At 38.4% G+C, this 15323-nt stretch overlaps 1 protein-coding gene across 1 annotated transcript; it reads left to right on the top strand.

The window, feature by feature from the left end:
* The first annotated feature begins 7564 nt into the window (after positions 1–7564).
* Positions 7565–14268, top strand: dpep2 (dipeptidase 2). Its single transcript, XM_085765448.1, has 11 exons — positions 7565–7598; positions 7938–8095; positions 8251–8377; positions 8543–8672; positions 9119–9269; positions 9699–9768; positions 10469–10645; positions 12266–12350; positions 12454–12529; positions 13144–13279; positions 13664–14268. Exons 2-11 carry the CDS (start codon positions 7941–7943, stop codon positions 13871–13873), a joined length of 1317 nt encoding a protein of 438 aa, XP_085621574.1. The 5' UTR covers positions 7565–7598; positions 7938–7940; the 3' UTR covers positions 13874–14268.
* The last annotated feature ends 1055 nt before the right edge of the window (positions 14269–15323 follow it).

A 15323-nucleotide genomic window follows, 5' to 3' on the forward strand; every position in this document is an offset into this window, starting at 1 on the left:
TGGGCCAAGTGTAAAATGCAGTGGGGGTAATTAGGGATAACGACATAGTGTACCTGAGTGAGAGAACAGATAAAGCATACTGACAAAAGCATTACCCAATGTGGCTGGCACAAAATAGCATGGTGGAGGAGTCAACAAAGTGCATTAGATGAAGGTGGACAAGGTTATTTAAAGGCTGAGAGTCTATTTTGCCAATAACATTTGTTTTCAAAGATGCAGTCAAGGTGGATTTGGAGAAGATACAGGCCTAGGCCTAAAATGCACTGTTTGAGTTTGGTTCACTTTTTTTTTTTACACACTGTGAGCACACACACTCACAATGTTTCAACCACCTTCACATTCTGCAAAACACACTAAATAAAGGAAAATGGGTTAAGCTGCTCTCATTACCCATATTCCCAATATTGAAGGATGAGTCAAAGAAGGGAGGACATATTAAAGATTATCTGGGTCAGGCAAGGTTTTTTTTGTAGCTGTTAATGCAGCAGACTTAAAGATCTAACTGTAGAATGAATGACACTGCAAGAACAAATTCAATTTTTTTGTGCTTATTTCAAAATAAAAAAATCACTGCACTTTTTTAAAATACTTATGGATATCTTACTAAGCAGCTCGTAAATCATGAAAGTTGACGATAACGTTTTGTTGAGACTGACCAATCACAGTCATCTATCAGGGTGGACATTAACAGTAACCTTCTGTTTACCAAAGCCGAGAACTACATGCACTGAATGAGAAATAAATTCATTTTCAAGTCAACATAATGAAAGTGTTGGCACTCCATTTTTCCCCTCTCTGCTGCTGCAGCAGATGAGAGTGAGGTCTCTGGGATGGCGTGGGAGTTCGCTATCTCCCAGCCTCCAGATGGCTCCGTCTTCTCTTATCTAGAAGAATGGGTGCTGCCTCAATTTTTCAACTCGCCTTATCTGGGAATCCTTTAAATTGAATATTTACTGGGCCTATGTTTTCTGCCTGTGTTAGCCTCTGAAGTCGACATTCCTCTTGCTTGTCGAGACAGGCCAAAAGGTTTTTCTTACTCATACACTCCCTTTGTCTGCCTTGTCAAGTAATGGGACAGTGATTGATTATGTGATTGCCAAGAGAGAATGGAAGGTTAAGCAGTTAAGCAGAGAGCAGTGGAGACATATTAACGAATGGCCATAGAGGGAATATGTTCAACAATAGAGAAACGTACATTACCCAAACATGACATCAGGCAGACCTCCATTTTATGTCAGAGTAAAATAGATTAAATTAATCACTTTCCGAACAGTCTATTGTTTCCTGCACAGTGTACACTAGAGGTTGAGAGAACACTTAAGCAGCCATTGAAAACATCTTATTGCAATATGACTGGCTGTGGTCTATCTGCATAAACAAGCCGTGCCACAGCTACTCCCTGGTAAGTGTCTGGAAATGTCTTTTCAAAACCATTTTGTGAAATGCCTCCATGTTGGATTAATCAGTGCAGCTGAGGATGTAATTGCTGTGCTGAAGTCAAAGCTGTAAGAGCAGATAATGAACACTGACTACAAGGCTGCCAGAATCCAGGGCAATAGAAATGAGAAGTTTAGAGACCAAAATGTCTTTGCATTCTTTAGGAAACCCCAATAGAAAATAAAGGTGCAATGTGTTTTTTCACAAAATAGTATTTTTCCCCCAAAAAAGAAAATAAAAAAAAATCACATATTGTGCCTTGGACACTTACAGAGACATTCTATAGCCATAGTATTGTTTTGTTGTTGTTTGCAAAATTAGATTTGCTTAAATATTCCTCTCAGGCTCTGTACATTCTCTATATGCATTCAACTTTGCATTGACTTAGAGACATGCATGTACTGTACCTGTCAGTTCTATGAATTGTATAGGTATTTGATTCATTTTCTTATATGAAGGGTGGGCTAACAAATGTGAAGAAAACCATCAAGGTTTTGTTCTGACTGTCACTGCCCTCTGGTGGACAAAAAGGTTCAAAGTCAACCACAGGAAAAAAGGATGCCATTAGTGGTATGTTTAACACAGCAGAAGGGCCATTTGCAGGGATGGACTGGTCATAGGGCAATATGGGCAAATGCCACAACGGCCGCGTAATGATGCGGCTGTGACCGAGGCAGCCGTGTGAAGATGCAGCCGTGCTGATGTGACCGCAAAAAAAAAAAAAAAAGTCGGTCAGGGTCATACTGTATGGTTTACAGCCGGCCAACTCTGAAACACAGTTTTGGTGAACAATGCATTTTCTTTTCTCATCATTATGCGAGCGCCTCTTTTTGGTGCCAGTCCGCCACTGGCCATTTGTACTAGAAGAGTTGCCTATCTGTGTTACATTGGTCACAGGGCAATTTATCATGAACTTATCATGTGTTAAAAAAAAATGCAGGAATTTACAGCGAGCAAATGATAATGAATCTTGAAAGGTTGGCTTTTTCTCCTGCTTTAATTTCAAGCAGTAGAGAGACTACATCCATGCCTTTTTATCATAATTTCCTCACTCTTGCAATCATGAAAGAACTTCAGACTCAGTTAGCTTAAAAAGTTTTAAAGGGGAATTATGCAAGTCTGCTCGCTTTTCCGCTGTTTCGGTTACGCTCCTCTCGCCCATGTGCATGTGTTTACAACGAAGCCGGCAAAAAAATCAATGGAGCGGTGGATAACGCTACATAACACATACAGTACGATGTTACGGCGTGTGTGTTTCACCATCATAAACAAAAGATTACGGGTTACGGAGTGCGTTTGTGTTGCGGTGTGCAGAGACGAGAGCTGGGACACCGGGGCGGCGGCCAGGTACAGTACTACTGTACATTGATGTTGCAAGGTTGGTTTTCAGCCGTGAGACGCCAGGTTAAGGCAGAGAGCCTCCGTTCTCACTCGTAACAAGTCACAAGTCATGTAGTTAACGATCACAATTACTCCAGAGCTTTTTAATTAAGGTAGAAATGTAGCATAGCCATGGGAAAAATCCTGCTTAGTTCCTCTTTAAGTAGAAAGAAGGTCACCTATATTATGGAAAGAACTCCATGTAATATACACTGTAGAGTCTCTTCTAAGCAAAACTGTATTGATGAGACAGGAAAGGCTACTGTATGTTCAGTGACTGATATAAAAAATAAGGCATACATGCCCATTAGAACAAACACTTAGATACACAACACTGACACTTGCATGACTGACCAAAAAAGATACGCTTTCCTCCATTTCAGTATTACACAGCAAAAAGGTACAGTAAATCAGGGCTGCTAACAAATAAGCCCTTGAATATATCTGAAGATGGGTAAAGTCTGAGTTTAGTATTAAGACTTGCTCTGAGTTTAATATTTGCCTGCTCTAAAATATTGACTCTGTTCATGGAAACATGCAAACATGCATGTGTTATTAGGGATGTCCTGATTGATTGGCTGCCACTCATCTCATCACATCAACCGATTTTAACTAAAATTATGTGATCAGTACATCAGAATTGATGTTTCAAGTCACTTGTGGAGCTTTGAGAGACTGATTGAATCTATTAAGTGTATGCCAAAAATTGATTGGTATCACCAATGGATCAGCCAATCTCACTTATAGATGATCGAATCAGTGGCAAAAATAAATAAATAAAAAAAACATGAAAAAATGCAATCTTCCTGGGTATCATATTAATATTCTGAGTTACTACTCAGCACCAAGAGTGATGAACAGCTTCTGCCTCTAGGTGTGTAATTGGATGCCACTTTCCAGCGTGATCAATAATCATTGAAAAGATAGCAGTGATTTTCTTAAGCATCTCACACTTGATACGGCAAGGAGCTAAGGAGCCTTCCACGGACTGTGCAACAGCTTTGAAAAATACAGTGCAGTGCAAGTGCAACACCATCTATACAACAGCTATTCAAAGTGCAGCGACTTATTTTTTTTCCTTGTTGAATTATTCATATTAACAAATCCCGCAGGTATAGAAGCAGAAGACTCATTGCAATCCATAGTTAAGTTTCATTGTTAATCAACCTCTAGCAGAAGTATGATGGGAGCAAAGAAAGCCAGGAGTCAGGTGAGATTAAACTTCCCAAAGTATAGAAAATTTGAGTTGGAGATTTGGAGTGACAAAAACAGGACTTTCACAGAAGCGACAGCAACTCCTTTTCCATTTCAAACGGTTGGCATCACTGACTTTTAAGCATGACGGTTCCACAACGATAACTTCAAATGTATCTATTCATGACAACAAATGAAGTGGTTAATGTCATTCACACGGTATTTCACAAACCAAGGTTTTGTGTTAAGTTAAACCTAACATGCCTAAACCTAACCAAACCACAACCCATTCAGGTTGGACAACTCATTGGATGACAGTGTTCGGCTGCACCTGTAGCATTAGACCTTGAACAATCAGCTCATCCACATTTTGCGATGATCTTGTTTCTTTTTTTATTTAATGTCTCCCAACAGCCTACAATCGTCCAAATACTATTTGTTTTTCAGACTTTTCAGATAGAAAATAAAGACGGGAAACTCCATCCATATAACATTGCAAGCGGTTTCTTTTTATGTATTATATCTAAACTAAAATCTTAGGTGCCACAATAACTAATTATCCACAGCACAACTATTGGTGACTGCCTTTATTAATTTGTATTTATAATCTCAGCATTTTAATTAAAACACTTGACTTTATTATTATTTTTTCTGCATCTAATTTAAAGACTGCTCTTGAAGCACAAATTCTGCAGTCATCCAAAATGTAGCAGAAAAAAAAACTGAGGTCAGTGGCATTGGCTAATTGAGTTGTCATTTTTTCGAAGAGCTTTTCTGGGAAGCTATTATCACTCTGTTCCATTTGGGATTTTAAAGAAAAACACTGTTTACAAAGATGATTTTCTTAAGTGATTTCCTCGATAGAGCCCTCTAACCACTACAGTAAATTTATGCTTTCTACTACATTGTTTTAAACGGGTTCAACAGCCAGCTACACCAATACGAATTTGGCTCAAGCCCCCTCTTCAAACTGCAAGACTCAGTTTAACATGTGGGATTTTTATCTCTTGCATTGCCAGTCACACTCCACGCCAAGGTCGGCAATATGACTAAATGATTTGGTTAATTTGAATTCAAACAGTGTCAGCTGGGGGTCCACTCCGCACAGTGAGGGCATTGGTAGAGTAATATCAACACAGTTGTGATTACTCCATTGAAGCAGTAGGGTGCTCCAATCAGAGCCGAATCACTCTCCTCATTACAGACTACAAGGCCAAATCTCAGTGGGTGGACCCCAGAATCAGGCTTTGCATCTTCCCACTGAAATTAATTGAAATTCATTTGTGGCACCCTGATGCTCTCCATCAACACAAGACCCATTCACATTTGCACAATCCACCCTGGATTCATTAGGCACAAGAACATTTTAAGTTTGAAAGAATGTAAGTGCGGATGATGTATTCAGTGGTCTGTAGCCTACTTGTGCCTTCAGCTTGTCAAGTGCAGTTCACAATATCAGCTGGATCTTGCTGGGAATGATTCTTGTTAAAGCAAAGCAAAGTAATCTGACTGTGGTGTTGCTCCGGGTGAGTGGTTCCCGTAAATTATCTCCTGCTCTTGTAAAGGCACAGAGGCGGTCAAGGTTTGGGACACAATAACTGACAACCTAACACATGCTCAAAATTCATAGAGGACACAGCAAGCGCATGTATTTGGACAAGTCAACAGATATCAGGATACACTCCATTTATATAGCATTGATGCTCACTATCAAGCATGCAAGAGAGTCGGCATATTTGTTCCAACCAAATACTACTAGAGCAACAGATGTGATAACTGGCACGTCTTTATCCGTGCATGAGGAAATAAGACACCACAGGCCCATAATACATCCATGCACAGGCCGGATGGTTGACAACATTGTTTCTACATCACACGAAGTCCTAAAAGCTCACAGAACACACACCATTTACAGTAGGCACTACACACAGGCCAACATTTCCCTCTCCTCAAAACAAAGCACTACTTGAGCAATAAAAAACAACAAAAAAAAAAAAACATTAGCAGCTAATGGATTCACTATTCCCACCACTGCTCTCATAAACTATTAAGACTTCCTCTTCCGCTTAACACTAAAGAACCAAACTCATGCAAACTGTACCGAAACCTGTGGAAGCTTGGTTGCTATTTGTAGATCTGTACCTGTTTAACAGTCTAATGGGATGATTTAAAAGCAGCTCATGTCGGGTCTTGCATTTTAGGAGCCTAAAATAATCAATATCTGATATGGTGAATGCACTCTTACCTGGAGAATGTGTTCCTGTCTTCTTTTGTTGTTGTGCTCCAGGTGTCCACTCCACTAAACTTTTGCTGAAGCAGATACCGCACCATCAGCTCCCTGCAAAAACATAAGTACCGGTAGCCTACTTTAATGAGGTTAAAAAAGGATTAGGCCCCTATGTCATAAGAAATTCAGAATTACATTTATTATTATTTTTTGCTCTTATTTATTGCCAGCCTTCCCGAGTAGCTGTAGGCCTAATCATAGAGCCTTTTTTTTTTTTTTTTTTACAATTAAGACGTAGATTTTTCTGGGATGACACTTCATAAGAAAAGCACAGGTGTAACAAGTCAAATTCATTATAGCTGAATTATATTTCAGGTGTTGTGCCACTACCAAACAAATACCAGCCCGACAAATAAAGCCAAAACTTACGTCCAAGGCTTGATAACTTTTAGGCAATTAATTCGGTTCAACTTTAATTAAACAGTTTTCCGTACTGTTCAAAACCAGTTTTAACTTCTCCCAAAACTAGCAAGGCCATGTGCCACACGAGTATGGTAAGCTAGTCGGAAGTGACGATAGTGGTACAGTAGCCTACTGTAGCTCCATGGGGGACAGCTTATTTATTGAATTTCTTTCCCCAAAGTTATTATATATTCATTGGAGTATCAAAATATTAACTAATTAAATACATACAAGTGTCTTCGGCCAATGCTGTCAGTGTCAACACGTGTGTCATGTTGTGCTAACTTACAGTCTAGTTTGCAGTGTTAACTTAGCATTTTCAATAGATAAAATAGAGGAGTCCTGTTTTCGAGGGTAAAGCTGTCAATCCGGCTACATCTTTTGACGAGTCAGTTATTTTACAGAACACCAACATTATATCCGACTGACCTGAATTAATATCACCTCAAACGTGTAAAATGTGAATTGAAAAAAAAAGAAAACGCTGGTATCGAACTGGCCAGAAGATGGCGACATCCAGTCCCCGTTTTAACGGTGCTTTCAGGGGCTCCTGTAGTTCTTAGCTCCGAGAGGCCACACAGGGTAAATGGCTTCATAAATAAAACAATGAATGTCGTGTTATGCTGTGTAGTTTGATTACGTAGTCTTCTAGTGTTATTTATTATCACTTGAGACGTGAGATGTGTTTGACCTGTAATTATCACTAATAACACAACTAACAAACCTCCAGGTTTTGAAAACAAAGGGTGGGGGGTTGTTAGTTTTTCCGACTCACTTAAACGCAGCACCCAGTGCAGCTGCCAGGTTTGAATAGACTTGCGCTGTATTTGTCTGGGGAGTAGACCTGGAAAGTTCGTACTGTTTATGCAGTTGTTCAACAAAGTGGTAAACCTGCTCGGTAAGTCTGTTGTGTACTTTAAAGTAAATTGTTTCCCGCTGTTTTGTTGATAAAAACAATCTATTGCCGAAAATGAGCATCCATAATTGGAGTTTTTTTTCTGTCCAGTGGGAACACAATTAGCCGGCTGAATTCAGAACAACCTTAAATTAGTGTGTTTCTCTGTCTACGATCCTGTCACACTATGGGGCATGCTAATAGATCCGTGTATTTAGAGTAGAATATGCATTGATATAGGGCAGATGACAATAGTCATCCCAAGTTTTATTTCCAACTGTAGCCTAATATTGTGTCTGAGTGCGTGCGTTTTTATATTGTAATAATGTTTTCTCTCTTTAGAATATGCCCTGTAGGAAAACTTCAATACAAGCTTATAGCTTTTGCATACAGTGCGTCAGGTATCTGTTGGTACTGTCCTCTCTGTGTCATCTCCTATCTGGATACTCTGAGAGAGACAGGGTGCATGACTTGATGTCCAGATATCCTCTTATTGACGGGTAAGGGATGTTTGCCGAGACAAAAACACGTTACCGGAAATAAATTAATGGAATCTCATAAAAGGCTTCCCCATCCTGACACTTTGCTCTCTCTCTCTCTCTCTCTCTCTCTCTCTCTCTCTCTCTCTCTCTCTCTCTCTCTCTCCATCTGTTAGTCATAATGACCTAGCTCTCCAGCTGAGGATACTTCACAGCAATCGCTTGAGTCAAATTGACCTGCATAATTTCAGCAAAGTGGCCACTGACATCACCCGTCTCCAAGCAGGCCATGTACAGGCACAGGTAGCCTATTGTCTTTGTCAGAGTGTAAAACATGTCTTAGAGTAGCCCTGTTCAAGGAAGACTGTGGCTCTGTCACCAAATTTGTGTTGTGGAGAGATCCTACAGTAACAGTCATTTCAGTAACTCAAATGTCTCTCCTTCTTCATTCCCCACTCCCCTTTTCAGATGTTTGCTGTCTATGTGATGTGTGGGGCCCAGGAGAAGGATGCTGTGAGGCTCACACTGGAACAGATAGATGTGGTCAGACGCATGTGCACTGAGTATCAACCCTTTGAGCTGGTCACATCTGCCCAGGGTATGGTACACTCCAAAAGGAGATAACAGACTACAAAACATTGAAGAGACAAGAATTAATCAATTATAATCAATTAATTATGGTTTAGTGTGCATATTCTTTTATGGACAAGAAAAACACACCCATCAATCGTTTTGTGTACTATGAATACTATATACTGTATATCATCTTGTATAACTTATCTTCAGTCCATATTTGTGAAAAGGGAACGAATATTACAATGATCTAATGAGAAGTAACACAAAAACAAAGAGTTGCCTAATTACATGTTTGGCCGAAAAATACAATTTATAGTTACTCAGTGATTTGGAACAAAAACATTTGTGCACATCTCACTGGCTTTTATCAGAATGAATGACAATGCACTCTTAAAACAGCTACTGTACTGTTTGTTTTCTTGACTTGAGGCTTTAATCCTAACCCATGTGTGTCTGTCTGCACTGCAGAGCTGAAGAATGCTGAGCTGAGGCACAAAATAGCATGTATGATAAGTGTCGAGGGAGGGCACTCCATTGACAGCAGTCTGCCAGCTCTGCGGATGTATTATCAACTTGGAGTCCGCTCCATGGCCCTCACACATACCTGCAATACACCCTGGTAATTCAGAGAATCACACTGAATATTGTTTTAAAATGATGTAATACCGTAATACAATGTTTGTTTGTTTTTGAATATTTTGTCAAAATCTTCTCCTACATGGTTCATTCAATGTAGTTATATGAATTAATTGGCTGGCAGTGGCAATGGAACTTTAAAGAGAGTAAATAATATGTTTATTTACTGGGTTGACTGAATCGAAAGGTCAAACGTGTTTGTATATATTTGTTTCTTTTATGCAAATGAACCTGTTTGTATACCTTCTCCAAAACTTCACATTATTGGAATGTGCCCCAGTCATATGAAAAATACAATAACCTCATTCAGATGTCCTAAATACAACAATATTGAGAATTTTTTTTTTTTTTTTTACATAATACAAATCATGACAAGATTTTCAAAAACAGTGTTGATTCTCTTTCAATGTAGGGCTGAATCATCTTCAAAACTGTACAGTGTCTATCAAAGACAGAATAACAGCCTGACACATTTTGGGAAGGTAAGCTTAAACATTCGTAATAATAATTACAGAATTGTTTCATGTATCACTTTGTACAAAACTATCAGTAGATTTTTGCAGCACATTTATGCCTCCATACCAGAGATAGCCAGGGCCAATGGCGGTGGGTTTTCAGGTTGTTTGTTTGTCTGTACATCCATCTATCCCATTCTGAACACACTATCTCGGGGAGATAGTGTGTTACTTTAAATTAGAACATCTATCAGGGCTGAAAGATGAACTGACTAGATTCTGGTGGTCGAGGACATGAGGGAAATATAGGTTACTGTCACTTTCATTGTTATTTTATCATTGTGGTTTTGGTATAACAGTAGTAGTAGAGGTAGTTGTGGTTGTTATAGTGGTGGTAAATTAACAAAGTCAAATATTGACGACTGAACTCCAGTAATGGGCTGTGCTGAAGAAATATGCTGTGCATACTAAATGTTTTCTTGAGAAGTGGATGTTTACAGAGAAACTGCTGTAACCCAAATTGGACTTGTGAGTTCTTCAACATGTATTTGTTTATTACAACTCTGCTGCTCTACAATATAAACAGCTAATTTTAACATCATTATAGTGCTGTCCTGTGCCTTTAACCCATGTATGTTTAAGCATCAAATTCTGTCACTTGAATTGACTTACTTTGTTCCTATGGTACTATAAATGGTTAATGATGGTAATTCAATGTGTTTTCAAGGCAGTGGTGGAGGAGATGAACAGACTGGGAATGATAGTGGACATCTCCCACACTTCCTGGGACACTGCCTTGGCTGCGTTGAACCATTCCAGGGCCCCTGTTATTTTTAGCCATTCATCCTCCTACTCCATCTGTAACCACAGCCGCAACGTACCTGACTGGCTGCTACATGAGCTGGTGAGAAAGCGAATTTGCTGAGTGATTAATTGCCCACTTAGTTGCTTGATTAAATGACTATCTTATCAGTCAAGCCACTGATTAATTTATTTCAATTATATTTTTTTTATTTACACCTCTGACAAAGAACATGCAAAGTGCTCTCTTTGTTAGACACATTTGGGGAAGGTAGTAGGTACACTCAGCAGAGTTGTTTCATTTATCACATTCCAGAAAACTGTTTTTGGCTGCACTTTGTACTTTTTGGATTGTGCCTCCAACTGTGGCTATTGCTGGAGCAGAGGAATTATGTTTTCAGGCTATATATCTATCTATCTATCTATCTATCTATCTATATACAGTATCTATCTTTCTTCTTTCTATCTTCTATCTATCTGTCTGTCTGTCTGTCTCTATCTATCTATCTTCTATCTATCTATCTGTCTATCTATCTACAGTATCTATCTATCTATCTAGTTTTGTCAGCTCTGGCCTTATGTGCAGGCATGTTGGAACATGGAACTCATGGTGTCTGCAATAGAAGAAGTAAAAACCTGAACTACATCTGCCAATACAAACAATGGATATAAACAAGATAGAAAGTAGTTTGTGTCTAAAAAATTGATTCATACATTTTATTTTGTTTTTCACTTCACCATGTCTTTTTGTGGTTTTTCTCAGTTGCTTTGGTACATTCCTCGAATCATCCTCGACATTTTGCAAAACAATTCGTACAAATAACAAAACACTATGGATTACCTGCAAAAGCCAGTCTCTTGCTCAAAATCCTTACTGTAGTTCATCTCTCAAAAGTAAATATCTGTGTCAATGAACGTGTCAGTGCCATCAGAATGACAAGTCCAAGTAAGATGACAATTATTGTAAATTGTAAGTTACACCTTAACGTATGCGGGAGATTGATTGCAAGAGACTGGACAAGATTCACATTTACACTTTTACTGTTTGTACTGTAATTTGTTGACAGACCATGTCATTGCGATACAGAAAGGAAAAGACAGCACTGCATAGCACAAAGAAGAAAACAAAAAAACTAAAGTAGAAATAGGACAATAGGACAATCTCCTTATGGAAAACTGTACATGCAGTGCTGTAGTCCAATTCCTTGTCCTTCCATTGTCAGATATTGTAACATTGTGTTGTGCTCCGGCTATATATATACTTGCCAGTTGATGGTTCATGAGATCATTGATCTAATGCTTCACACATTTCCCTTCATTAAAGAAAGTCAAGATTCACCTTGGAACAATTTACCAATTCAGGACAGATTGAGAAAAAAAAGTTTAATGGAAATGTATAGAAAAATGCTTGACATATTATGACAACTTGTTCAACCATTTTGCATGTACTAATCCCTAAATAGTGTGGGGGTGAAACTATTCAACAGAGACTCATTATAATACATTTTGATCAACATAACATAAGCAATTGATAATGTAGGAAACAGCAGAGAATTGTACATAATCATTTGCATGGCTGTACCAAAGCATTTGCAACGTTTTTTTGATGTGCACAATGACACAATGATGTGAAGATTGAACAAGTAGTTTTGAGAATTTCAATTCTGATCTGAGAAATGTACCAAAGCTGAGAAAAACTGTAATGACCTGTGTTGTGTTTCAGAAAAATAAGCGAGGATTGATCATGGTGAATCTCCACAGCAATTTTGTTTCCTGCAAGTCTAAAGCTAACATCTCTCATGTGGCAGGTGAGGCACCCAATTTGAGTATTTTCTTTTTTTTTGTGTAGTCAATTGGGACTTTGTGTATCTTATAACTTAGATGATTTGTTATTCCACATGGCTTTTACAGACCATTTCGATCATATTAAGAAGGTGATTGGAGCTGAGTCAATAGGAATCGGAGGGGACTTTGAAGGCGCCGTAAGGTGAGAAATGTTCATTAGTCAACACAATGTACAGTCTTCTGAAAGCAAAAAAGCCGATGGACATACAGTTTGCAGACAGCAGATCTACATAACTGTAGTTACTTTAGTGCTTCTTGGTGTTCTATGACCAGTGTGGATGTTATAAGAAACAGGACTTACACGTATTTTCAGAAAGAACAGACAAAGCTCTCGTCCTGGACAGGTTCACACTCTGGCTGCTGCCAGGCAGACAACATATTTCAGAGGTTTTTCTGGAACCAGATCAATTTTGTGCTTTTGCTAGCCTGTCATAATATCAACAATTTAGCCATCTCAGCTGTCAACAGCCTGAAAATGGTAAAAATCAATAACTTTGTACAACTAAAAGGCAGAAAGAAAGAGCTGCTGCAGTAGATCTGCTGTAGAATTGTTTGTGTTGTTCGCTACATACAGACACAATCAATTCCAAATAAGAACGTCACAAAACAAGTCAAATTAAAAGCCATACTGTTGTTACTTATTCATCGTGACAAATAATTTATTAAGTAACACCAAACTGCCAGCACACTGTGATGTCTCTTCCAAAATGGACATCTGTGAATAAGAATTAATGTGTTTGTCTGTTTTGTCAACAGCTTCCCTCAGGGGCTAGAGGATGTGTCAAAGTATCCTGCCCTAATCCAGGAACTCCTGCGGAGGAACTGGACTGAACCAGAGTTGGCTGATGTCCTTCGAAGGAACTTCCTGCGAGTGTTCGAAGAGGTTGAGCGGGTGAGTGATACATATTTTAAGAACAGCTTCCCCTGATGAATAAAGGGTAGGAACTGATAACTGATTTGCACTCCATGATCTGGCCTTATGAGAGTTACAGCTGTAGAAAACAACAAGTTAACGGATATGCATTGCGAGAACTACATAGGGGTAACTAACCAGCCCAGTAACTAAACTAGCCCTTTCCTTTGGCTCAAAATAACAGTTTCAGACTCAAGAGTAGTATTGTTGACCTTACAAGATTAATCCAGTAATAATCAAAATAAATGGTTAATAAAAAACCTTTCCTTGTACTGTATAGAGAATGTGAACAGATTACTATGTCATTAAGTTTTTTTTTTTTTAAATTGCTTCCCTCTCTTGTTTCACTGTATTTAACCTCAGGTCCGTAATGAGCTAAATTCAACCCCGCCCAGTGAGGTCCAGATCCCCATAGAGGAGGTCCAAAACCCCTGCCGGCTTGTCCTACGGCGTCCTCACCCAGGGGGGCCGTTCTTAGACCGTGTTTCCTCTTCCACAGCTCAATACAGACCACCAAGTTTGCTACTCCGGACCACAGTTCTGCTGCTTTTAGGCCTGTTTATAATCAATTGAATGGATATTTAGAATTTCAGTTGCACTTCCTTCTTTTTAAGTGCCTCATTTGTAATATAGATAAGGAGCTTAATGAGTTGGCTGTAGTCGTTTGTAGGTCAGCACAGCACTTCACAGGACAGAGAAAATACAGTAACTTCAGGGGAATCGCACACAAAGCATTTAACATGAAGCAGACATTTTGCATTTCAGAGGTAGTTTCTTCTTACATCTGTATATAGATCACCATTCCTCTAAAAGGCACTTTACCATTTATTTTTAAATGTATTGTTTTATATATTATATATATTGAATTTCTTTCTGACTTTGTTATAACTGTACTAACATCTATATGGTGGTGGATAATAATGATCCAGTACTGACAATAAAATTGCAGTGATAGCACTTTGCTATTTGAAGTTGTTTGAAGTGTATATTTTTGAGATTTTTAAAAATCTTTTGTTGGCCAGTAATAACAATTGGAGGATATGGATGCTGAAAGCAAATTGTTGTGCAAGGGTATAATGTTGGCTATTATTGCATTACCCTGAGATTTATATCACAAAAAACATTCATTCTGTGTAGACCTAAACAACATAGCATAGGGGATTCATAAACAAATAGTTTATTTTATCTTATCTTACAGCATAATAAAAAATTATGGATGTTTACAAAAGATAGTGTGTATTATAGTGCAAGTTTTTGGCCAGGCTGAAACATGCCTGTGCTTTTTTCCCCACTGAACACAAAGATACTGTATAACCCGTTTTATTTAAAACAGTAGTTACTCAAAGCAACAGTGTGAAAACATGTCTTCAGTACTGTATACAATCATAGGGATTTGCTTTGACAAGCTCATTTTTATGTTTTCTTAACATCTAGACCATAAAAAATGAATTGAAAAAAACAAGTGATTTCCTGACAACCAGATAGCTGTGACGCTTCACTAAAAGACTGCCAACACCAAGACTCTATAAAGAGAGTCTTTGACCCAAAGTAGAATTAGTAAAAACATTTTTTCAGGCAAGTGACAATTTTATGAAAATTAAGTGAAGGGAATACCAGGAAAATTCTTTGTAGTCTGTTTAGTTTTTTTAATAACTGCACACCTTGTCATGGATTATGCCTTACATATAAAACATTTGGCTTTACAGATCATTTAGTCATCATAAAAAGAAACTGTTGTTCTCTATACTGTATTGCTGGCCTAAAATACTGATTATACTCAACTTCCTAGAAAATGATCTTTAAAAAAACAATGTCATCTGATAGTCTCATGTAGCTGAGAGAAGAATGTCCTTGTGATCCTTTAGATTTCAGGCTGGGTTGATTTAATAACACCTGTAGTAAGTGGTAACAAAGTGTGGTTCAATACTGCAGGCGACACTCCTTGAGGAGGGACTTAGTCAGATACATTGCAGAGTATAATGAAAACTAACTAAACCTAACTACACAGATGTGAGAAGTATGT

Source organism: Trachurus japonicus, chromosome 3 (assembly GCF_045865225.1).
Source record: "Trachurus japonicus isolate A0001 chromosome 3, Traja_1.0".
In the NCBI taxonomy this organism is placed as follows: domain Eukaryota; kingdom Metazoa; phylum Chordata; class Actinopteri; order Carangiformes; family Carangidae; genus Trachurus; species Trachurus japonicus.

Coding starts and splice junctions, on each gene's coding strand:
- dpep2 (XM_085765448.1), top strand. CDS start 7,941: ATGCCCTGTAGGAAAACTTCAATACAAGCTTATAGCTTTTGCATACAG. Junction 9,270..9,698: donor CATACCTGCAATACACCCTG/GTAATTCAGAGA, acceptor CTTTCAATGTAG/GGCTGAATCATCTTCAAAAC. Junction 9,769..10,468: donor GCCTGACACATTTTGGGAAG/GTAAGCTTAAAC, acceptor TGTGTTTTCAAG/GCAGTGGTGGAGGAGATGAA.